This window comes from Acinonyx jubatus, chromosome A2, assembly GCF_027475565.1.
Source record: "Acinonyx jubatus isolate Ajub_Pintada_27869175 chromosome A2, VMU_Ajub_asm_v1.0, whole genome shotgun sequence".
NCBI classification, from domain to species: domain Eukaryota; kingdom Metazoa; phylum Chordata; class Mammalia; order Carnivora; family Felidae; genus Acinonyx; species Acinonyx jubatus.
In genome coordinates this window covers 50,293,168-50,318,537 of record NC_069383.1, presented here as the reverse complement: position 1 = coordinate 50,318,537, position 25,370 = coordinate 50,293,168, and the positions used below count along the sequence as shown (strand labels likewise).

Below are 25,370 nucleotides of genomic sequence, written 5' to 3'. Positions count from 1 at the left end.
TAAAGAAATAAAAACATACATAAAAAATTCACTTGGCGATACTGTTACAGAAGGGTAGGAGAGACACTGGCCTTGTCTCACGGGGTCAAAGAAGGAATCTTTGCGGACAACAGAGAGCGAGCAAAGCCATAGAGTTTATTGAGGGGAAGTGCAAAGCTCTCAAGAGTGAGAGGGGTCCCAACTGGGTAGCCACCGAGGATTTTTGTCCCTGACTTTTTATTGGGACCCTATCAGAAAGTTTGTGAGACTTCACGCACGGCCCCTAGTGCGGGCAGGTCCAGAACACGTTTATCTCTTCCTCTTCTTCCCCAAACTCTGCCGCCCCTGCTGCCTCCTTAGCCTCCCACTCTCTGATGCAGTCTGCCTCCGTGGAGGTCCCTTATCTTTCCCTGCCTGGTGTCAACCCGTTCCCTATTCAGAACTTCTTGAACAGTCCTTACGTTTAATATTCTTCTATAACATAATTTGTATTGGCACAAGCTGGTTGGTGTGTTATGAAGCGCTGCCATAATTCATTCTGTCTAATCTACCGATGGACATTTATGTTTCCATTTTATTTGATACACTTTTTAAAAACACTGCATTGTGAACGTTCTTTCATATAAAAAAAAATTTTTTTTGCACACGTCTGATTGATTCTTTTAGGTTGAGTTCCCAGATGTGGAATGATTGAGTCAAAGAACACGAGCAATTTAAAAATTCTTTTGAAACATATGGCCCACTTGTCTTTCAGGAATGTCGAAACAGCTCACATTCCTGCCAGCAGTGATCAGTCCCATTTCTCATGATCTTTGCCAGTGTAGATACTATCATTAAAAAAAATTCTAATTTAATAGACACAAAGATGGTACCTTATTTTTTATTTGCATTTCTGTTTAAAGCAAGGTTAAACATTTTAAATCATTGACCTTTTTCCTAAAATTTTTCTTTAACGTTTATTTATTTTGTGTGAGAGAGAAAGAGAGAACGCACGAGTGAGGAAAGGGCAGACAGAGAGGGAGAGAGAATCCCAAGCAGCTTCTGCGCAGGGCTCCATCCCACGAAGCACGACATCATGACCTGAGCTGAGATCAAGAGTCAGACGCTTAAGCGACTGGGCCACACAGGCACCCCTAAAACTTTTTAATTGTGGTAAGAACATGTAAGATTGGCCATCTTGTCCAATTTAAGTGTCCAGTCCAGTAGTATTATGTATATTCACATTGTTGTGTAACAACATCTCCGGGTCTGTTTTGTCTGGCCCAACTGAAACTCTGTACCCATTAAACAGGAACTCTCCATTTTCCCCTTCCTCAGCCCCCAGCAGCCACCATCCCACCTTCTGTTTCTGTGAATTTGGCTAGTTTAGAAACCTTACTTACCTCATGTAGGTAAGTGGAATCACAAAGTACCTGGTTTCTGTGTATGTGACTGATCACTTCATTTAGAATAGTGTCCTCAGGGCTCATCCATGTGGTAGCATGTGTCACAATTTCCTTCCTTTTAAAAGGTGAATAATGTTCCCTTCTACATATACACCACATCTTGCTCATTCGTTTGTTGATGGACATTTGGGTGGCTTCCTCTTCTTGGCTGTACGAATCAAGCTTCTAAGAAGGTGGGTGTGCAATTTTTTGAGATACTGCTTTCAGTTCTTTCGGATATGTATCCAGCAGTAGAATTGCTGGACTCTAGAGTAGTTCTATTTTTAATTTTTTGAGGAACCTCCATACTGGTTTCTACAGGAGCGCCGTTTTACATTCCCGCCAGCACGCAGGTTCCAGTTTCTCCATAGCCTCACCAATACTTGTTTTCTGTTTTTTTTTTTTTTTTTTTTTTTTTGTTACTAGCCTTCCTAATGGACGCGGGGTGATAACTCACTGCGGCGTTGATTTCCATTTCCCTAATGACTAGTGACACTGACTGTCTTTTCATATGTTTTTTGGCCATTTGTATATCATCTTTGGAGAAATGTCTACTCAAGTCTTTTTCCCAGTTTTTAATCAGGGTGTTTGTTTTCTGTTGTTGAGTTTGACCTTTATTGTTTTCGTTTTATGAATTGATTATTGGTAACCTTTACCCCATGTTTCTACAGAAATGCTCTTTGGTATGGATTTACAAGAGCTTTTCATAAGTTAAGAAATATTAATCCTTTGTTATGTATTACAAATATTAACATTTGTCTTCATATTCCTTTTGAAATGTACACTACAGCAGGTTTAAATTTTCATGTGGCCACGTCTGTCACTGTTTTCTAAAAATGTTGTCCTGTTTTTATGTGTGTATGAGGGTGGAGGGATGTTTACTGACAGTAATAATTAGTACCAGTTCCTTTGGGTATCTTAGAGGACTCTGTGGGGCCTTCAGCACCCCAGGGCATCTCACAGGGCAGCACAGTGGCCACAGCATAAATTCCCTGGCATGGTGAGCCTTTCCCCTGCTAGGTGGTAAGCTGCTGAGACACGGGTGTAGACAACACGTCTCCCTCCTCTGTGCACACTACAGAGGCCATAGGCACAGGCCTGGGTGTAGGTGGGAGGAGGTTCTCTCGAAAGGTAAGGAAATAAGCTTTTTAGAACCCCGAATCAACACAGGTCCTGGGTGCCCCTGAAAGCAACCACCCCCCTCTTCCCACCTTTTTAGCTACCGCTGAGACTGACACAGGCTGTTCAGCCAACTCCTCACATGGGCCCTCTCCTCCAGTGCTCACTCCCCTTCAATACCAAGGCTTTTGTCTGACTTTCTTCTAAAAGCCCTCTCTGAAGGCAGAATCGTAACAGGAAAGGAACTGGGTGACTTACACCTTTCGCTAAGCCCTCTTGTCCCGGAGTGGAGTCTCTTCAACATTAAAAAGTAATATGTTGGTGTGAAGGCTCTAAGACTTGGGTGAAAATGCGTTGGAAGAAGCAGTGTCTGGGCACCTGGGAGGCTCAGTTGGTTGAGCGTCTGACTCTTGATTTCAGCTCAAGTCATGATCCCAGATCATGAGATCAAGCCCCACATTGTGTTCTGTGCTGAGTGTGGAGCCTGCTTAAGATTCTCTCTGTCTCTCTGCCCCTGTCCCCCACTTGCTTTCTCTCTCTCTCTCTCACATTCTTTTTTTAAAAAAAAAAAGAAGCAGTTTCAAGGTGAAATGGTGAGACATAACAGAAAGGTGAGGTGGTATCTTTGTTACTTGTTTGCTTCCTCCATGCACAGCTTGTGGGCCTGTCTCCAGGCTCAAGCCCCAGCTCTTGGAACCTGAGCACACCTGCAGAAGGGAGAAGAGGTTAAGTGTATTTTGTTTGAGGGTTGACGACTCCTTCTAACATAGCAAAATAAATAAATAAATAAATAAATAAATAAATAAATAAATAAATAGAAAAGAAAAAGAAAGCTATAAAAGTTGTTTCCTAATAAAAAATATACCCTTGTCCCATTACTGTTAGAAGAGCCCTGCCCACCATGAGGTTAATTAAAAATCTACCTGTACTTTCTTCTAGGAGCACATGAGATTTCTCTTGGCTTCTGGGTGGGAAATATGGAAAAACATACCTATTTGGTTTACGAAATTGTATATTGTTACAGTGAGTCAATGACTCTGTGTAGATCTTCGATAAAAACCAGTTTTGTTCTGTTTAGAATGTCCTTGTAGCTTTGATGTAAATTCTGACCTAGTTCATGATTAACAAGTTTGTTGGGTTAATCAGCCTTTGACAAGAGATGGTAAGAAAACCCAAAACTATGGTACTAAAAGCTCACTCCCTCCACCCCCATCTTCATTTTAGAGAATGACGTAAACCATACTTGTGTTGCTTATTTCACCATGGGGAAAAGTACGTAATCCCTTCTCTTTCCGGCACCGTATATGGTCTACAGACTCTCGGTCAGTAGTTTGCTTGTCAGAGAGGAGACTGCCCATGGGTATACAGACCAAGCTTAACATTGTGAAGTTTTTTTCCTGTTTATCTAAGAGAGGCTTCAGTAAGGTATAGAATTGAAAACACAATACTTAATTTCTCCATAGGTAGGGTCTGCAAACTACTGCTGCCTGTTTTTATAGATAAAAGTTTTGTTCAACATAGCCGTGTGCGTTGGATTACTTAGCATCTGGGTGCTTTTTTCACTACAAATTTTAGACTTGAATAGTTATAACAGAGACTGTTTGACATGAAAAACCTAAATATATACTATCTGGCCCTTTACAGAAAAGATTTGCCACCCCTGCTCTATAGAATTCTATCTTGGTTCCAGACATTTTGTATGTTATAGAAGAAATATTCCAAGGTGGAAAATGGAGGCAGTTTTCTCCTGAAGTTTTCTGGTTTTGGCACATCATACTCTCAAGGCAGTGATAGAGTTGTGAAGATACATTTTGAGTCTCTGAGATGAGTCTCCGTGGCCGCCATGTTTCCCAGTAGGGGGACAATCCATATCTCTGTCATCTCTGTGTACCTAATTCTAGCCTGAACAAGTTTGAGAAGTCATCCCTGTTGTTCAGAATAGTGGGGACAGTTAATAATTCTCTCTAGGAAGGTAAGTAGGAAAGATCATGGATCTCAGTGGGTGATTATCCAGATGTGCAGTGGTTCCCCATCGGTGGTGGGGAGGTCCAGTGCTCCAAAGACAGTCTTGTTGCTGGTCAGCTGGAGGCAGACTTCCACGTTGTTGGAATGAAAATCTTCCAGTGAAGCAAGAATTCCCTACGTACAGTATTAAGAAAGACACATGGGCTAGTCTGGGGAATTTAGAAATCTAAACAAACCTAATAATATTATAGCCCACCAGGCGGGTGTCGTGTTTTCAGAGGGCAGCTTCTCATTAGTGGCTTTGGTTTGCTAAGTTATAGACAACTGACCTTTTATCTCAAACCATACTATTGTGCTAGCAGTTAATTTCCTTCTCTTCATTAGTAAATGCTATGGCAAGGTCTAGTACCAGCTGATAGTTTCTGTTATAAAGATACTGTCTCTTTGTAATTCAAATCTGCTGTTTATTTCACATGAAAGAAAAATCTTCCATAATTTATGTTAGAGTCACTACTTCTGACAGAATTATGGTGTTTGTTTTAAACCATCATTATTTCAAAAAGTATAAAATGAATTTGTGTTAACTGGAAAAATTCAAACAATATGGAAGTATATAGAGTAAAAAATGAAAGTCCTACCCCCCACCCCCCCACCTCTCTCCATATTAAAGGTTGACTGTGTGGTTCTCTGTGAAGTTCTGGAACTGGTTTAAACATTCAGTTTCCTACTTCTGTGCTACTTGGTATATAGCATCTCGGGGTGGCTGGCACCCTATTGAGGTTGCAGAGTCCTTCTGTCTGGGTGGGAAAAGCTCAAGTCCTTTAAGGAGAATTAAGACCCAAACTTTGACCCATTGGTTCATATGACACAGTCATGGGTGCAACCTTGGGCAATGGAAAGAACAGGGTCGGGAAGCAGACTGGCTTGAGTTGAAAGTAGACTGGAATTCTGTCACTGGCTGTGTGACCTTGGACAACTTGTTCCCTCTGACCTTCTGTTTTCTTACTTGTAAGGTGAGGACACTCACATCTCCCTTACAGAAGATTACACATTTCCTTTGATTACACAGGAAAACACAGATACACTCTGTTGGAGAAATTAACTCAATTGGGGTCATATAGATAGCATATATAAATATTATGATGCAAATGAGGGTCATGATGGCAGGGGACTGTAATGGCGCAGAGAGCTGGGGCAAGGAGAGGGGAAGTGGTTTCTGAGCAGAATCCTGGAAAAGGACTGGAGCTTTGCAGGGGGGTCTGGAAGGGGTGAAGGCATGAGAGTAGAAGACCCACCTGGGCAGAGACTCAGCTGTGTGGTGCATTGCAGGGTGTGTAGGAAACGAGACCCGTCCTGAGATGGATGCAACTCTTGGTGTAAGTTTTATCCAATGCAGGAACCCCTTCAATGACCTGGCCCTCTAGGTGCTCCTCCCAGCCTCCACCCCTTTGTACATGCCAGTCCCTCTGCTCAGAATGTTTCTCCTTTTGCATTCCACGCTAAACCACACCATCCTTTAGGTCTCAGCTCAAGTGCCATTTTCTCAGTAAAGCCTTCCCAGCTCCCCACTCCACCCCCTATTTTGTCCCTCCGTTCTTGAAACAGGTGTCCTTTCCTTTCCTCTCCCTTCCACATTATGGTTATAAAGTCATCTTTTGAGCTTCCGGTGTATGCTATAGTCCCCTGTGTGCCCCACTCCTAGCCCAGCACATGGCACATAGTAGGAGTGCCATAAATATTTGCCGAGTAAATATGCCGAGTAAATTTGCCGAGTGAATAAATGAATTCCCACCCCTTCCACAGTTACGACCCCAGCCTGTCTTTTCTATCTGATCCCCACAGACCCTTTCTGTATTGGTTTCCTATGGCTGCCAAAAGGAGTTACCATAAACTTCGTGGCTTAAAACAAGAGAAATTTATTCTTTTGTAATTCTGGAGGCCAGATGTCTGAAATCAATGTGTTGGCAGGACCGTGCTCCCTCTGGAGTCTCTAGGGGGACATTTTTCCCCTGCCTCTGGTGACTCCGGGTGTCCTTGGCTTGTGTCTGCCCCTCTGCAATTTCTGCCTCCATCTTCACACGTCTTCCCCTCTGTGTGCGGGTTTTCTCCTCTTCTGTCTCTCCTAAAACACTTGTCGTTGTATTCGGAGCCCCCAATAATTCAGGATGATCACATCTGAGATTCTTCTTTATGTCTGCAAAGACCCTTTTTCTAGATAGGTCCTGGAGGTTAGGACCTGGGCATATCTTTTTGGCAGAAACAGTGCAACCTGGCCCACCCCCGCCATCCCTTTCCCACAGTGGAACTGGCCTGCCCACCTTCTCTTGACTGTCCATCATGCTTTTCTCCCTCCTTTGTGCATGCTGCTACCACCCCTGTTCCTTGGAGGTCCCTCTTCCTTCCGTGAATGCTGACATTCCTGTGTTCTCCATGGGTCTTCCTGTGTTTCCCAGGTGACAGGAACTGCCTTCCCTTTGGAAACTCTCCAGCCACTCACGCGCAGTCCACTTTCCTCCTGCAGCAGGTCCTTGCCTCTGCCTGCTGTGCAGCATCTTATCAGCAACATCATGTGGGTCTGGAGGCTGAAGCTAGGGTTCTCGCTTCCTTTTATTCCCTGCCGTCCCAAGGATGTTAGTAGAGGCTCAGGAGATTTTTGTGGATGGTAAAAAGTATCCCGAAAATGGACCCAGACACCTATGGTCAAAATAAAGACAGACAGTGATGACACAGTCATAGCCACCTTTCCGTCGTAAGAATACATGTGCAGGGATACAGCTAGGGGATTTTAATTTTCTTTGACAGAGAGCAGGTGTCAGATTCAATGAGCTTATGTAATAAATGGGGTTTAAAATCCAGCAGACAATCCCAAGGACCTTCAGGGCCTGGAATCACCCATCAGGTTGGTTGTACTGACTGGAATCAAGGTGCTGACCTTTATCCCTCTTGGGGCCCACACCGTTTCTCGTCTGAACACTGAAGTGGTTCAGACGTCACAGGAATGACCCATTCCTTGAATGTCTGGTTGCCAGTGAAGCCATCAGAGCTGTTCTCAGCAGTGACTCTCTCTGGGCATCTCCATTGTCTCCATTTCTCTGCCAGTGGGCATCCTCTGCCGGCCCCCCATGGCCACCCTGCTCCCCCACCTCCAGGTTTTGACTTACCAAGGCTTCACCTGTAGCTACACTCTGCCTGGCCTTCGGGTTTGAGCGCCTGTCAACATCCAACTGCCTCAGACTTGCCGTGTCCTAAACATCAGTCTGATGTTCACCTTGGTCTGGTCAGCAGTGGATAGGAGGGAGGAGGAGCAGAGGTTCATCTTTCAGGGACTGAGTAGGCAGAGAGATTTTCTCTTGGAGGATTTTGGTGGGAGGCCATGAGAGACATTTCTGCTTCCAAATCACTGACTGTTGGTATCTTATTTTTCAGATTGATTGTATCCTGTGCTGAAGATGTTTCCAGAACAACAGAAAGAGGTATGTCATCACAAATCCAAAGATAAATAATCCATGCATTTTGACTCACCGCGGATTAGTTCTTCATTCAGTAACCATCAATCTGTGGTGAAGAGTCAAGATACTTCAGGGCATCCTAGAGGAGGGCTAATGACAGAACAAAACACCTGCCCTCCTGTCCTCACTGCCCCCGCTGCCCCCATTTCCCAGCATTGATGCGTCCTCGGCCCTCATTCCTTGGTTCCAGTGACTGAGCTGGCTCCTTGCTCACTTCCACCCACTGCTTATAAAAATATCTTTTTCCATGACTCAGATTTCTCCCAGGTTCTGACTATCACCCTCTGCTTTGAACAGTTTCCCTCTTGCTTTCTTGGTTTTCTACTCTCTTGCCTCATGAGTGAATCCCCCCACCTCTGGTAATGACCCAGGGGAACTGTCCGCCATTAGTTTCACTTTCACTTGGCTTGTTACCTCTCAGATCTCTTGGCTTGTTTTCACACAGTTCAGAGAACGCTGTTCTTTCCTGAACCCAGTCTCACCTCCCAGGCCTCCAGTCCTGGCTTCTTGAGCTTTATCTGACTGGGCGGAGGGTAGGGTAACCACCACCCCAACCCTTTGCTGAGTGGTCCTCTCTTCACAGTACCCATTTGTCCTACCCTGCCTACTCCTGTATCACACACTTTGTCACTGGGTGAGCCTAATGAGACTGAACAGTGGCAGAGGGACTTGTTAGGGAGTACACAACACACACACACACACACACACACACACACACACACACATGGCCACATGGTCCTTAGTTTGCCTTGCCCAAGTTTAAAGCACTAAACAATCTGAGAAATCCATTTCAGAGAATCTTTCCAGAAGCTTCTTTGCTAGATCTCACATCCTTACTTTCAGCCCTGTCTTTCGGTTCATATTCTCATTACTCCAGCTCACTTCTACCCTTTAATTCCAGGCTGGGCTCCCACATTTTCTTTTTATTATTTTTTTTACATTTTTTTTTTTGGCTCTCCTGTTTTTTTTATTAAAAAAAAATTTTTTTTAACGTTTATTTATTTTTGAGACAGAGAGAGACAGAGTATGAACGGGGGAGGGGCAGAGAGAGAGGGAGACACAGAATCCGAAGCAGGCTCCAGGCCCTGGGCCATCAGCCCAGAGCCCGACGTGGGGCTTGAACTCACGGACCGTGAGATCATGACCTGAGGCTGAAGTCGGACGCTTAACTGACTGAGCCACCCAGGTGCCCCTTGGCTCTCCTGTTTTCAAAGACAGTGTTTTTTAACTTTTGGGGTATAACATATAAATAGTAAAATGCATAAAATTCCTTAATCTTACGTGTACAACAGATTATCCCTTATGTGTACACCTGTGTAACCACACTCAGCTACAGATGGTTCCAGCACCCCAGACAGTGCTGTGTGGCCCTTCCCATCAGTCCCCTCTATCTTCCCCACAGAGGTAACCTCACATAATACCAGGACTTCTCTCTCGTCTCTATATTAAACAACACTGGGATCAGGCTGCTTGTTTCAGGAAATACCTTCTCAGTGAAGTTGGCCAAACTACAAGTCCCCACATGACTTCTCTCACTTCTGACACCAGTTACAATTTCAGGGATTCCCAAAACCATCCTCAGTTTTGATAGTTTGTAAGGCTCACAGAATTCACTGAGAGAGCTATGATACTCACAGTTACGGTTTATTACAGGGAAAGGACACAAATTAGAACCAGCCAAAGGAAGGGATGCAGAGGACAGAGTTGGGGAGGCATCCAGATGTGGAGCTCCTGCTCGTCTTCTCTGTATGGAGTTGCTGGAGTTACACTCCCACCATTGATGTGTGAGGATATGTGCAGGGGAGCTCAGCAGGGCATTTGGTGTCCAGTTTCTACTGGGGCTCAGTCACATACTCCCTGTGTGGCTTTTTTTTTTAAATTTTTTTAATGTTTATTTTTGAGAGAAAGAGAGAGATAGAGCGTGAGTGGGAGAGAAGAGGGGGAGAGAGAGAGAGATACAGAATCTTCATGAAGCAGGCTCCAGGCTCTAAGCTGTCAGCACAGAGCCCGATGTGGGGCTCGAACCCACGAACTGTGAGATCGTGACCCGAACTAAAGTCGGACGCTTAACCGACTGAGCCACCGGGCGTCCTCCTGTGTGGCTGCCTTTTAGTCTCCACTCCTCCTGGGATCAGGCTAATATCTTTAGTCTCCATTTCCTCCAGAGGTTGCAGCTGGTACAACCGAACTCCCATCATATGCACATTGTTGGACTGTCTGGTGGCCAAAGCCCAGGCAGGCAAAGGTACTCCTGTCAGGCAGGATGTTCCAGGGGCTTCGAGATCACCTCCCAGTAGCTGAGGGCAGAGGCCAGACCTCTCTCTGGGTGAGGTGAACTCTTCACTACACCACCTGCATTGTCCTGACCACCGGGCAGGCAGTGCCGAGAGAGTGAGACTATGCGATTGATGGCATATTCCAAAGGCACATTTTAAACCTTGTTCTCTTAGGGGAGAAGGGTGCCTGGGTGGCTCAGCTGGTTAAGCTTTTTACTCTTGGTTTTGGTTCAGATCATGATATAATGGTTCGTGGGATTGAGCCCCAAGCCTCGTGTTGGGCTCTGCACGGACATCCTGGAGTCTTCTTGGGATTTTCTCTCCTCCCTGTCTCTCTGCCCCTCCTCCACTTGTGTGCACCTGTGCTCTCTCTCAAAAAAAAAAAAAAAAAAAAGTTCTCATAGGGGGGCAAACTGCCAATGAAAGCAACAAAGACTGTTTTTCCAATTAGAGGGTTTACTTAAAAATTTCTTAATTTTTAAAAAAAAATTTTTTTTAACATTTATTTATTTTTGAGACAGAGAGAGACAGAGCATGAACGGGGGAGGGGCAGAGAGAGAGGGAGACGCAGAATCTGAAGCAGGCTCCAGGCTCTGAGCCATCAGCCCAGAGCCCGACGCGGGGCTCGAACTCACGGACTGCGAGATCGTGACCTGAGTTGAAGTCGGACGTTTAACCGACTGAGCCACCCAGGCGCCCCAAAAATTTCTTAATTTTTAATTTTCTAAATTTTTTACTTGGTTTAAGCACTTGATTTTGATTACAAACGCATTTCAATTAATAAAAACTACAACACGAAAAATAATTTAACCACCTACATAAAGAAAGTGTTTTATTGATCTTGCAAAAGTCCTTTATTATAAATAATTATATAATATTATAACATTGGGGTGCCTGGGTGGCTCAGTCAGTCAAACATCTGACTTTGTCTGTGCTCTTAGCACAGAACCTGCTTTGGATCCTCTGTCCCTCTCTCTTTCTGCCCCTACCCTGCTCATGCTCTCTCTATCTCAAAAACAAGTAAACATAATAATAATAATAATAATAATAATAATAATATAACATTAAGGAATTTTAAAGTAATTTTTTAAAGTTTATTTTTTTTTGAGAGAGACTGAGACAGTGTGTGCGAATAAAGGAAGGGCAGGGATAGAGGGGGAGAAGACTCCCAGCAGGCTCTGCCCTGTCAGCATGGAACCTGATGTGGGGCTCAAACTCATGAAACCATGAGATCATGACCTGAGCTGAAACCAACAGGAGGACGTTTAATCAACTGAGCCACCCAGGCGCCCCATAAAATTAAGGAATTTTAAACTAGAAAGTCCTTCAACTGGAAAGGAAAAAAGTATGATAAGAAGAGAGAGATTTAATGTTTGGAAATTTATGTTAGCCTCTGTCAGCAAGAACTAAGCATAGCCGGGCCAGGTTCTGGATGTATTGTAATGTAGTGTTGCTCAGACAGTCCACTGTTTCCCTGTGGCCAGAATGATCTCCTGGCTTCTAATGGCATTGCTCTTAAACAAAGTTAAAACTCCTAAATGTGTGACTAAGACCCTCTATAATTGGACCCTGCTTCTTTCTCCAGGCTCATCTTCTGTGCCTCCCTTTGCCCTGATGCACTTCTCACTTCTTATTTTGGAGCTTATTTTGCAGACTCAAATGCTCTGTGTCCTCTGGGCCCCTGGGCTTTCACAGATGTTTTCCCCACTGCTTGGATAATCTCTCCTCCCCCAGACTTCACTCCATGTTGAGTCGAGTGGCTAACTCCTCCTTATCCTCAGGCCTCCGCTTAGAAGTCAAGAAGAGGCTTTCCTAAAGCCTCAATTATAAAAAGGTATTTTTACCTCACCACCTAACCTGTAGTCGGTGTGGTCAGAAGTGGAGAAGGTTTTGGCTGAGCTTTTCAATATCCTAGTGCCTGGTTGTTGTTCAGTGGAAATAATTCATTTCCCACCTGACTGCATATGTAAGGGCTGAATGTAGTGTCACTGATTGCTCTAGAATCTAGACCAAGGAATCAGTGTGTGTGTAAGCACTTTCCACTCAGTGCCCATAGCAGACATTCCTAATTAATCTTGACATTGGCACATGAAGTGAGACCTATTTACTACCTTTGTTTAAAATTCAGATGGCCTAAGAGGGACATGTTGGTTCTACCTAACTGATAGAGCCAGCCTAGAAGTTTGGTAAAAAAAAAAATTTTTATAGATGTGGGGGGTGGGTAACCAAATCTAGTCTCTCTTGTTAAAATAGCTTTATTATTGTAATAAATCTAGAGAGAGGAGAACAGGGAGCGAGAGTTTCCCTTGTTAGTTAAACATATTCCATTTGCACATTGGTTTGGATTCCCAGGAGAACAGTATGCAAGCTGATGGATCTTCCCCATAAAAAGGCCCTGGCATTGGGCCATTGTAAAATTAAAATGAATTCAGATTCATTCACGCATGCAACTTTAATTTACAATTAAAATATTATGGTTACATATTTTAATAAGAATAATTAGGTGGACTCAACTGAATCAACTCTTCTGTTTAATGAGACAGAACCCAGTATCCTAATGAAAAGGCAGGTGGCTGTGTCAGGAAACGTGTTTCAGATCGTCTTTCGTGGAGTCAGGCATTTTTGTTCTTTTTCTATTCTAATGTCCAGAGTGAGCAGTTTGGCTTTTCTGTGTCACTAAAGGCCCTTGCTCTCTGCCACGTTGAGCTCCTCTTCTGTGATGTGTGAATAAACAGTTCCCTCCTGCCGAACAGTGTTTCATGACGTCCCACATTCTGGTCCCTCCAGGGCACTGGGTTTGTTCCTCTGCCCAGGGCTCACGTGGTGTAAATGGGACAGTCCTGCCTCTGTGATATGACTGGAAGGGTGGGCCGAAACCCCTTTTGTGGGTGTAGGTGTGGGGGACGGGATGTATATCTCCTCTGCACTCCTGGATCATGACGACTGAATTCTACCTTGAGAAATGTATACCTTTAGGATGAGGGTTTTTCTTCAAAATGTACATACTTGATACTGGGTAGAGCGGCAACTACCAGTATTGACACCTAGTGGCAATAAATCCTCAGCTCTGTGGCAGTGGATACCCTGAATGGAACGGATCCAAGTGGGCCCAGGGGAGTTCCAGGGACCGTGAGGACCCTGCCGCCGAGGGAGGAGACAGGGCCCTACACGGACAGATGCCAGGGATGTGCTGCTCTTTTGGATGTGTTGCCTCAAAACTTAACATTTACATGCTCAGGATATGCTTTTGCTGACTGATGGTAACCTCTTGAGCTCGCTCTAGGAAAGCATACTTTTGTTATTGGGAAACTGATTGGAAACTGAGTGGGCTGGAACCAGTGAATGTCATTAAAGAATATCCCATAAGCAGGCCTTCCATCTGGGTCCTGTGATGCTGGGGACTTTGAAGGCAAGTGACAAGACAAGACAACGCTCTCCTACTCCGCCAAACAAATTTTTTTTTTTCCTTCTTTGCCTGTGGGGTGTGATATAATAATAGGAAAAACTGGATGTGAGATAAGTGGGGATTTTTCTGTATATCCAAAACTGTGCTAAAATTAACACTTTTATTTATTGTTTTTTAAAAATTTTATGTTTTTATTATTTATTTTTGAGAGAGAGAGAGACAGAGCATGAGTAGGGCAGGGGCAGAGAGAGAGGGAGACACAGTATCCGAAGCAGGCTCCAGGCTCTGAGCTGTCAGCACAGAGCCCGACGCGGGGCTCGAACCCACAGACCACGAGATCCCAACCTGATCTGAAGTCGGATGCTTAACCGACTGAGCCACCCAGGTGCCCCTAAAATTAACACTTTTGAAGCAAATTACATTGAATTATATATGCTCAACATATAAAGGTTTCTAAAAGATCGTGCAGTAAATAAAGCAAGATACAAAACAGTATTTATATTATGATCCCATTTGTGTTAAAATTAAATATATACACATACACATGCCAATTCTATATCTATATATAATATAAAAATTATAAAAGTCCTCACTAGGTAGACAAAAAGCGGGGCATCCAGCATGTAGGGGACTTTATTTTCATGGCGTATTCATCTGTGTTTGAAATTTTATGTATCTCTCTTTAATTACATACATGTTTTATTTTTATAGGAATGAAAAAATCTTATTTTTTAAGGTAGATAAGTATTAGGCTATTATGTTAATAGTGTCAATAAATGTTGAATAAATGGTTAACATTTTAGGTCTCTGTGTCTGACTTGCTTTCACTTTCAGGTGCCACATTTGTTCCTTTTCATAGAGCAGTCATCTTAGGATGACCCCCCTCTCCCTCTCCCTCCCTTCCTCTCTCCCTTCTTCCCTTTCACTTTCTCTGATTGTAACTTTTCATTGTGAAATTTTAAACGTACACAAAGCAGAGAGGTACACAAGGGTTCATTACGTTATTCTAAGGATTCAACAATTAGCACATTGTTCATTCATGACCAAGCTATCCCCCACCCATATTCATTTTTTAGTGGGACCAGGCAGTGAATTACTTTGAAACAAATTCTAGACGTTGTGTATTTTCATCTGTAAATATTTCAGTGTACATTTCTAACAAATGACCCTTTTTAGGAACAAACCAGATTATTACACCTTAACTAATTAGCATTAATTCTTCCATACCATCAAATCTTCAGTCAGTGTTCAAGTTTTTTGGATTCTGTTGGGGAGGGGAATGTATATATTTAGTTCTCATTATGATCCAAATAGGGACCACACATTGCATTTAGTTACTGTTTTGCTTACAGTCTGTTATCCTGCCTTTTTCCCCTTTTGTAATTAATTTGTTGAAGAAACTACATCTTTTTGTTCAGTAGAGATTTTCACAAACTGGATTTTGCTGATTGTGTCCTGTGGTATAGTTTAATACAGGTTGGCAATTACTTCTTACTGCAAAAGATGAGTTTTTTCCCACTGCACTTTTCCTAATGTATTACGAGATACAAAAGGTAACTCTCCTTAATTTTGAACCCTACTTGTATAAAAAAGCTTGCAACATCACGAACTGTTATAAGTCATACAAAAGGCAGGTCTAAGTGAATCGTATCCATGGTTATTTCTCCTAAAGTAATAAAAGCTTTCTTAAAAATCATCATTCAAAACTGCCAGAGCATGGCATTTAAACACCCTCCAAGCTATAAAGTAGAAAGTAACATCCCTTGTAGTATTCCTTTAGGTGATTTGTCATAACTGTTATTAGGAAATAGGAAGCTCACTTGATGCATTCCTTCTGCCTTTCAAGCTTGTTATTTGTAAAGAATGTAGTGTGCAAAATGGGTTAAATATTAGTTTTGAGATTGTTATGTGAGAGTCCTGACAGAACACTGGTGAATAAGACATTGGTTAAATTCTACAAGTTAGAACAGTGCCTAGCACAGAGTCCATGTTCTTTAGTTGAATGAATGAATGAATGAAAATATGAATGAATCCTTAGTTTAAACACATAAGCATGTAAAACATACTTCGGAATAGGAAAAAAAAAAAGTCCTGAGAAAGTGAACACATAATGAAACAAGTTTTCATTTTTGTGATAGAAAATTCTCATCAAGGCTATGAAAAATTACTCTTCATTAGCACTTAGAGGTTCTGATTTATTAGCTTTTGTCCCTACTTGTCTTTTTGTACTCTGAGTAAATATTCTTACAATTAGCACAAGGTTATGCTTCCTGTACTACAAAGCTAGGCTACAGTGAAAATTAAAAAAAAAAAACAACCCACACCTATCAAAATGGCTAACATAAACTACAGGGATAACACCCCCAGAAACTGGTAGGTGCTGTGATGTCACATTATGGTGGTGATTTGCATTTCCTAGTGGCTAATGATGTTATACCACTTTTCATGTCCTTGTTTGCCATCTGTATGTCCTTGATGAAAGGTCTCTGTGTGTGTTTTGCCTATCTGCTAATCGAATTCTTAATATTTTTTTAATGTTGAATTTTGTTTTTGTTTTTTTAAGTTTATTTATTTATTTTGAGAGAGACCGAGAGAGCTTGTGTGGGGAGGGACAGAGAGAGAGGAGAGGAAGAATCCCAAGCAGGCTCCTCGTGGTCAGTACAGAGCCTGATGTGGGGCTCAGACTCAGGAACCGGAGATCATGACCTGAGCTGAAATCAGGAGTCAGACGCTTAACCTACTGAGCCACCCAGGTGCCACATAAATGTTGAGTTTTGAGAGTTCTTTATATGTTCTAGGTACAAGTCCTTTGAAGGATGTGTGATTTGCAGATATTTTCTTCTAGTCTGTCATTTGTCTTTTCAACTTCTTTTCAGGGTCTTTTGCAGAGGAAAGGTTTTTTAGTTTTGGTGAGGTCCACTGTATAACCATTTCCTTGTGTGTATTATCCTTTTGGTATCGAGTCGATGAACTCTTCATCTACGCCTAGGACCCAAAGATTTTCTCATATTTTTTCCTAACTGTTTTATGGTTTTGTGTTTACATTTATTTATTTATTTATTTTTAATTTTTTTTAATGTTTGTTTATTTTTGAGACAGAGAGAGACAGAGCATGAATGGGGGAGGGGCAGAGAGAGGGAGACACAGAATCCAAAATGGTCTCCAGGCTCTGAGCTGTCAGCACAGAGCCCGACGCGGGGCTCGAACCTACAGATCGTGAGATCATGACCTGAGCGAAGTCGGATGCTTAACCGACTGAGCCACCCAGGCGCCCCTGTGTTTACATTTAAATATATGATCCGTTTGAATTAATTTATGTGGAAGGTGCAAGGGTCAGGTCAAAGTTCATCTTGGGCCTGTCGATGTCTAATTGCTGCAGAGCCACTTGTTTAAAGGCTGTCTATACTTCATTGGATTGTTTTTTTATTTAAAAAATATTTTTTTTTTGTTTATTTATTATTGAGAAACAGAGAGAGACAGAGCATGAGCAGGGGAGGGGCAGAGAGAAGGGGAGACACAGAATCTGAAGCAGGCTCCAGGCTCCGGGCTGTCAGCACAGAGCCTGATGCGGGGCTCAAATTCACAAACCGCGCGATCATGACCTGAGCTGAAGTCGGACGCTTAACCGACTGAGCCACCCAGGCGCCCCCCTTCATTGAATTGTTTTTACACGTTTGTCAAAAGTTAGTTGGACATCCCTGTATAGGTCTATTTCGGGGTTTTCTGTTCTGTTCTGTCGATCTGTGTACCTCTCCCAATACTGTACTGTCTTGATTATTGCAGCAGGGGGATTCTTTTCGCTCTTTTGTACTTTTTCAAAATTGTTTTGGCTATTCTAGGGTCTGTCCCTTTCCATGTAAATTTTAGAAGAATCTCATCTGTGTCTTCAGAAAATCTTACTGGGATTTATACAGGAATTGCATTAAACCCATAGATCAGTTTGGAGAGAACTGATCTCTTTACTGTGTTGAGTCTTTCAATACATGAACGCAGTACAGACATATACTTATGTAGACATATACAGAGAAGTGTAGACTTCTTTGATTTCTTTCAACTGCATCTTGTAATTTTCAGCATACGGAATCTACATTCTTTGTTTTTGAGTCATCTCTGTAATCAGTTGTTTGATTAATTTTCAAACATTTCATGAGGACTTACTATGTGCTACTACTGTGCTTGGGGCTAGAAATATAAAAATGGAATAGAAAGCCTTTGAGAAGAGCATGTCGTCTGAACTAATACTGGCTAAGAGCAACAAAGATAATTTTTTCCCTCCAAAATAATTACAGAGAAGATGGAAATCATCTGAGATTTATCATTGCCAAAAGTACCGCTAGATAGAATGTTTGAGAGCACAAGCTTTGAGTTTGAATATTGAAATGGCCAATAGCTCAGCCTGTTGGCTGTTTGGCTTTGGGCCAGTTGCTTAAATTAAGCTTTAGAAGCCTTACTTTCCTTATCTGTAAAATGGGACAGATAATTAATTGACCGCTTCCTTAGAATTGTTGTAAAGATTAAAGAAAAACATATGTAAAACGCTTGTCACAGTGCTCTATATAATACAGTTATTTTTATTGTTAATTTCATCTCCTATCGGGGCTAAGGAAGAGAAGACAAGGTAGACAAGTAAATAGACAAAGGCTGAACCTGGGGCAGTGGTGGTGGGGGACAGGATGCATTACAATCAAAGAGCGATTATTGTAAGAGAACACAGGAATTAGATTTTCAAAGAATCTAGCAGTCTCTCTTTCTTCAGAAGCCTTTTCCCACATGGAGAACAGTAGGGATCAGTTAGTTTAAATTTTTAATTCTACTCTGCCTGGCTTCTTCCTCCACACTAGATACAGTCATTAGGCCCAAGAAGTCATTAAAGTGTTTAATAAGGTTATTAAATTGACTGACTGCTGCTGCTGAAGCAATTTTCAGAGGAAATCCATATGATTGTAGGTGTGGAACTCGGAACTGTCCTCTGCGGCTGACAAGCTGTCAACATTCCTTTGAAGGATGGTGGGCAGCATCGTGAGGGATGCGTCTAATTAAGAGATTATAGGTGAACCTTGGCTTCCTGGGTGTGCTATTCATAGCTGGAAGTACGCGAAACTTCACTAATTCCTACTAATTGTGGGGTGGGGGAGGGGAGGCCCATCTGAATTATAGAATATTTTAAAATAAATGTACTTTTATTACTTTCAAGTACATATTTTAACTCAAACTAGGCAAACAAATTGTCGTCTGGCACAGGTCTTCGGGGACCCAAGTTATTGAAGCTATCAGAATGATTTTCAATTATTTCTATGTAAATAGGTGCTTCTAGAGTTCTTTAGGGTGCTCGAAAACAGTTTGTTCTCATAGATCTTAAACATTGCTCGCGTAGCCATATGCTGTTAATTGGCACACCCTTAGAGGAAGGGGTTTGGTAAATTAAGATAAACTTTAGACCAGCTGCTAAATAACTTCTCATTAATTCACGGAGTCCAAGAACCCAAGCGGATGAGGATTTTATTCCAGTTCAGGTTGGATCTTGTTTTTTTCCCTAAGGCAGTTCATTCATTCCTGCAGGCATTCATTTATTCATTAGGTGATATTAATGGAATGCATTGGCTGTGCCAGGCGCCCAGGTCGGCTGTGACGACCTGGGCTACCCTGAAGGACCTCAGTGTCCGACAGAGGGGACCTACAGGTATCACAGCACAGTAAGCTGTGGCAAGTAGGGACAGTGCCCAGGATGTGCCCGGAGGTGTTAGGGGCTCGGAGGAGGGTCAGATGAATCAGACTGGGTGAACTGCAGGATTTCCAGAGACTGAGTTGCATTTTGAAAGAAGAATTGGAGTTAGCAGACCATGAAGGCTAGAGGAAGATGATGATGAAGAAGAAAGCGGAAAGTAGGGTAGGGATCGCAGTCCAGGCAGAGGGAACAGTATGTTCAAAGGCATGGAGGGCTGGACTGGCATGTCATGTAGGCGACCTTTGTTTTGCCTTTGGCCATGAGTAGAGTGAAAATCATGTTGTGCTACCTAAGGAGTCTTAACTTGATCTTGAAAATTATGGCGCAGGTTTTGAAGGACTTTTATCAGGAAAGTGACATCCCCAGATGTGTGTGTTGGGGCCATTCTTGTCTTAGTGTGGGGGATGAACTGGGTGCAGGCGAAGTCTGGCATAATTGCGTTTCGGGCGGGGTTGCTGGAGATGAGATGGGGGAGCAGGATGGGGTGTGTGGCAATGGTATAGACTCTGTGCTCGTGAGACTTCTAGGCAAGAGGCTGGAGATGTGGAGAGACGCCCAGGCTGGGCTGGGGGTGGAATCATCAGCTCCTGCTGGGTGCTCGAAAGCATATGTTTGCATGAGATCATCCTGGAAGTGCATCTGGGTGTGAAAGACAGCAGCTGGGGGTGGCTCTCAGGGCCCTAGCGATGTTTAAGAGAGTGAGAAGGGAAGAGCTCAACATCCACAAAAGTATAGGGATATTTAGCCCTCCTACCAAGTTAAAAATTTTCAAGATTGAAAAAATATTTGGAGTTTTAGCACCATAGTTGACTTTAAATGTGCATTTAAAATGCATTGCTGTTCTTGGGGGGCCCAAGTGGCTCAGTAGGCTAAGTGTCTGATCCTTGATTTGCCCTCAAGTCATGATCTCACGGTTCATGGGTTCAAGCCCCATGTTGGGTTCCGCTCGGATTCCCTGTCTCCCTCTCTCTCTGCACCCCTCCACCCCGGTCAAAAATAAATAAACATTAATGCATTGCTGCTCTTACAAGACTTCTTTTCCCCCAGCAAAGTTTTAGAATATGTATTCAACATGTCCTTCCCTATGTAAAGAGTAGACTTTAGTAAGTAACAATAATAGCAGAGTCTGAGAATTCCAACCCATTGAGATGAAGAAAAGACTTTTTTACTGTAATTTTTCATTATGCTGTCCATCCCTTCTATAAATATTATGAGGCGCTTGCTCTAAGCAAGTACTGTGAAATCCTTAGGTCAGTCTGAGTTTTGCAGAAAAATTACAGTGTTAGCATGTTTGCTGCTGGGTTCTTAAATTAATAATTTTTTGTACTTTAAGAAACACATACAATTGGTTTAGCTTAATTTTTTATTTCCAGTGTCTGTGGGAAGGTCTCAATGCTTTGGGTTTATTATAAGCATTTTCCTTTCTGTGTAATAATACTTTACCTTCATGTAGTACTTAATGAAAAACTTCCCAGGGTTTCCACTGGTGTTTTATAATTTGATACTCGTAACAAATAGCTGGGATATTGTTTGAACAGGCATTATTCCCATTTTCCAGATGTGGAAACAGAGGCTCAGTGAATAAGTTCATAATTTAGAATGCAGTGAACCAGAATTTATCCCTAGTCTTGTGACCATAAATTCAGTGCTCTTTCCATGAAACGGGACATGTTACTCAAAGCTTACATGTTAACGGTTGGGCTGTAGCAAGCAAATAGTGGGGGGAAATAAAAGCCCCCCTTTTTTTCCCAGAACTATTTGTCATTGCTACCATCATCGATTAATAGAATGTTGAGTGGTCAGGGGCGTTGTGACACTGTAGTAACTGTGGGTTTTATAGTTTTAGTTTAGATTTTTTTTTTTAATCACAAGTTTGTAGCACATTGACAAATGGATTTCCTTTTCTTTTCATTTTTGTTTAGTCTGTGTAGAGACCCACTATTTCAGTAACAGGTGCATATCTACTGCTATTAATATAGAACACTGAAGGGCACGTGGGTGGCTGAGTCAGCTAAGTGTCCGACTTCAGCTCAGGTCACGGTCTCACAGTTTGTGGGTACGAGCCCCACAGCAGGCTCTCTGCTGTCAGTGCAGAGCCTGCTTTGATCCTCTGTCCCCCCCCCCCCCGCCCCTCCCTAGCTAGCGTGCATAGCGCGCTCTCTCTCTCTTTCTCAAAAATAAACATTTGAAAAAAAATACAGAACATTGAGCTGTTGGAAATATTTAATTCCCCTTTTGGTATATTCAAGAACTTCGGCCTCTCCAGTGGAAAAGTGGAGTTGCCAGCACCCTGTGAGGGCTCATGGCCCACATGTGACCTGATGACTGGGTGCCTTCTGGCTGTAGGGTGGTGGAGGGATGGAGTGGGGGCATGCACAATAACCTTGCCTGCTGTTATCAATGTCCTGCCTTGCTCAGTGTAGGCATAGTGGTGATCAAGGCCCACACTGCTTTTAGGGGTTTTCATTAAAACATGAAGACGTTTTAATTTTTTTTTTTTTTTTTTAATTTACATCCAAGTTAGTTAGCGTATAGTGCAACAATGATTTCAGGGGTAGATTCCTTAGTGCCCCTTACCCATTTAGCCCATCCCCCCCTCCCACAACACCTCCAGTAAACCCTCTGTCTGTTCTCCATATTTAAGAGTCTCTTATGCTTTGTCCCCCTCCCTGTTTTTATATTATCTTTGCTTCCCTTCCCTTATGTTCTTCTGTTTGGTGTCTTAAAGTTCTCCTATGAGTGAGGTCGTATGATATTTGTCTTTCTCTGACTAATTTCGCTTAGCATAATACCCTCTAGTTCCATCCATGTAGTTGCGAATGGCAAGATTTCATTCTTTTTGATCGCTGAGTAATACCCCATTGTATGTAGATAGATAGATAGATAGATAGATAGATAGATAGATAGATACCACCTCTTCTTTATCCATTCATCCATCGATGGACATTTGGGCTCTTTCCATACTTTGGCTATTGTCGATAGTGCTGTTATAAACATTGGGGTGCATGTGCCCCTTCGAAACAGCACACCTGTATCCCTTGGATAAATACCTACTAGTGCAATTACTGGGTCATAGGGTAGTTCTATTTTTAATTTATTGAGGAACCTCCATACTGTTTTCCAGAGTGGCTGCACCAGTTTGCATTGCCACCAGCAGTGCAAGAGAGATCCTTTCTCCGCATCCTCGCCAACATCTGTTGTTGCCTGAGTTGTTAATGTTAGCCATTCTGACAGCTGTGAGGGTGGTATCTCATTGTGGTTTGGACTTGTATTTCCCTAATGATGAGTGATGTGGAGCATTTTTTCATGTGTTGGTCGGCCACTGAAAATGTTTTAATTTCCTTTTAAACCAGAAAAATAAAATGAACTTTCAGATCAAATGAAAGGTTTTAATATATAATATTAATATATTCCTCTTTATGTCAGTGTGGTTATAAAGTATGATTTTTGATTTTTTTTTTTTTTTTGGTGTATGTGGCAGAAAGGTCTCATGAAGGCAGAAGTCCCCAAGGCCCATGAAAGCCAGAATGCAGCCCTAAGTGTGTGTGGGGTGGAGGGGGGAGGTGCATGGTTTGGAAAGATAAATGTGGTCTGCTTTGGATTCTGGTCTTCTCTTCCTAACCTATTTTCCCTTCTGTTCATTGATTCATTGATGATTAGTCCATTAAGAGCTCTGGGTGTGTGAAAAGTACTGCAGGGAAATGAGTTACACACACACACACTCACAGGAGACGGAAATGACAGTTAGACTAAGGGCAGGGTGCCTGGGTTTGTTTCAGTTTCCATCTCTGAACAGTTTCTCTTACAATTTAGAATGTACTTTTGAGAGGCGCCTGGGTGGCTCAGTTGGTTAAGTGTCTGACTCTTGATTTCAGTTTGGGTCATGAGCTCACGGTTGGTGAGTTTGCAACTCACGTCAGGCTCTGTGCTGACAGCATGGAGCCTGCTTGGGATTGTCTCCCTCACTCTCTGCCTCTCCCCCACTTGCTCTCTCTCTTAAAATAAATAAAAATAAACTTTAAAAAAGGGGGTTTGAGAAATAATGGCCAAAAGAGCATCACTATGTTGTCTTATTTTTATTATCTGTCTTCTAAATGACTTACAAAAATACATAAAGAAAAGCTTTTAAAGTAAGACTTTTGGGAAGATTAACTCATAATCCCTGTATCCTTCGGGCAGGCAGTGGGGCAGAAGTCTCAAATTCAAGAACAAAGTGTATGTTGCCTTAGAAGGTGAAATTTGAGGGGCACCTGGGTGGCTCAGTCGTTTGGGCATCCCACTTCGGCTCAGGTCATGATCTTGCGGTCTGGACCGTGGGTTCAAGCCCCGGGTTGGGCTCTGTGCTGACAGCTCAGAGCCTGGAGCTGCTTTGGATTCTGCGTGTCCCTCTCTCTCTCCTCTTCCCCTGCTTGCACTCTCTCTCTCTCTGTGTCTCTCAAAAATGAATAAATGTTAACAAAAAATTTTTAAAAAGGTGAAACTTCGTAGGTGTCAAAAGGGAATGTGAGCTGTTTTTTTTTTTGCCTTTTTAAAAAATGCCCTGGGCTGAAAAATGATCATTTTATGATCTGTGTAACAGAATAGAGGTACTGTGTCCGGAAAACACCATCATCTCTCTTCTGCTTCTGCTCTACAAACATTCAGAGCCTGCCTCTCAGATGTGCCAGCACAAAGCAATAACAGAAGCCTAAGATTTCAGCTTTGATGCCCACCCTTTTTAGATAAAAAGTTGAAATATTTAAAATAAAATTAAATTCAGGGCACCTGGGTGGCACAGTCAGTTAAGCATCCAGCTTCGGCTCAGGTTATGATCTCACAGTCCATGGGATGGAGCCCCACATTGGGCTCTGTGCTAACAGCATAGAGCTGCTTAGGATTCTCTCCCTTTCTCTCTGCCCCTCCCCACCTCACTCGCGTTTTCGATCTCAAAATAAATAAATAAACTTAAGAAAATTAAAAAAATAAATTGAATTAGGGGTGCCTGGCTGGTTCAGTTGGTAGAGCATGCAACTCTTGATCTTGGGGTTGTGAGTTTGAGCTCCATGTTGGGTATAGAGATTATCTAAAAATAAGATCTTTAGAAAGAATTTGGGGCACCTGGCTGGCTGAATTGGTGGAGCATGCAACTCTTAATCTTCGGGTTGTGGGTTTGAGCCCCACATTCAGTGTAGAGCTTACTTAAAATGAAATCTTTAAAAATAAGTAATAAGATTTAAAAATTCAGTTAGTAAATTTGTGATCACCAAGTGAATAAATTAATACTTTCAGATTTATCATGCCAAACATAATACTCGTTTGTTGTATATGATGTCATATTTTTATACTAAGGATATTTAGTAAAGAGCACTTTTTGGAAAGCATTGTGTTTTAAATTTTACCCTGTATTTCCAATTTTTGTTATCTTTTGAAAGGAACAAGATTGTCTACCAGGTATTTTTTTTAACATCTCTTTTTACTTATAACATGAGGTTATTAAGAAGGTGAAATTATTTACTATATGGGAAAGTGTATTTAAAAAAATAGAAAAGTATTGGGTAAAAGGGTTTCATCTTTCTAAGTTATTGCTGCTTATTTTCATGAAGGTGGGGTGCGTGGAAAGTCATTTTCATCTTCCGTTGCTTGCTTATCACATGTCCTTTGCCACTCTTTTATTTTCTTCTAGGAAGTGATTTATCAGGTAGGGCCTATAGTTTTTTTATTTCACTTATTTATTTATTTTTATTTATATTTGGGGGGAGCGCAAGAGGGGGAGGGGCAGAGAGAGGGGTACAGAGGATCTGAAGCGGGCGCTATACTGACAAGCTGACGGCAGTGAGCCCGAATTTGAGGGCTCGAACTCACGAACTGCGAGATCATGACCTGAGCTGAAGTCAGACTCTCAACTGACTGAGTCAGCCAGGTGCCCCAGGGCCTATGGTTTTAACGGAGGGAGATGAAAAAAGTAAGAAATGGCTGCTGTAAAGAAAG

At 42.4% G+C, this 25,370-nt stretch overlaps 1 protein-coding gene across 5 annotated transcripts in view; it reads left to right on the top strand.

Annotated features, from left to right (window-relative positions):
* Positions 1-25,370, top strand: part of SNX10 (sorting nexin 10) — a 74,261-nt gene that overhangs the window by 34,703 nt on the left and 14,188 nt on the right. For all 5 annotated transcript variants that reach the window (XM_027075147.2, XM_053218295.1, XM_027075149.2 and 2 more), the window contains one exon: positions 7,914-7,960. In XM_027075147.2, the coding sequence (XP_026930948.1) occupies positions 7,937-7,960 (24 nt within the window). In that variant the 5' untranslated portion in view covers positions 7,914-7,936. The remainder of the gene's footprint in view (positions 1-7,913; positions 7,961-25,370) is intronic.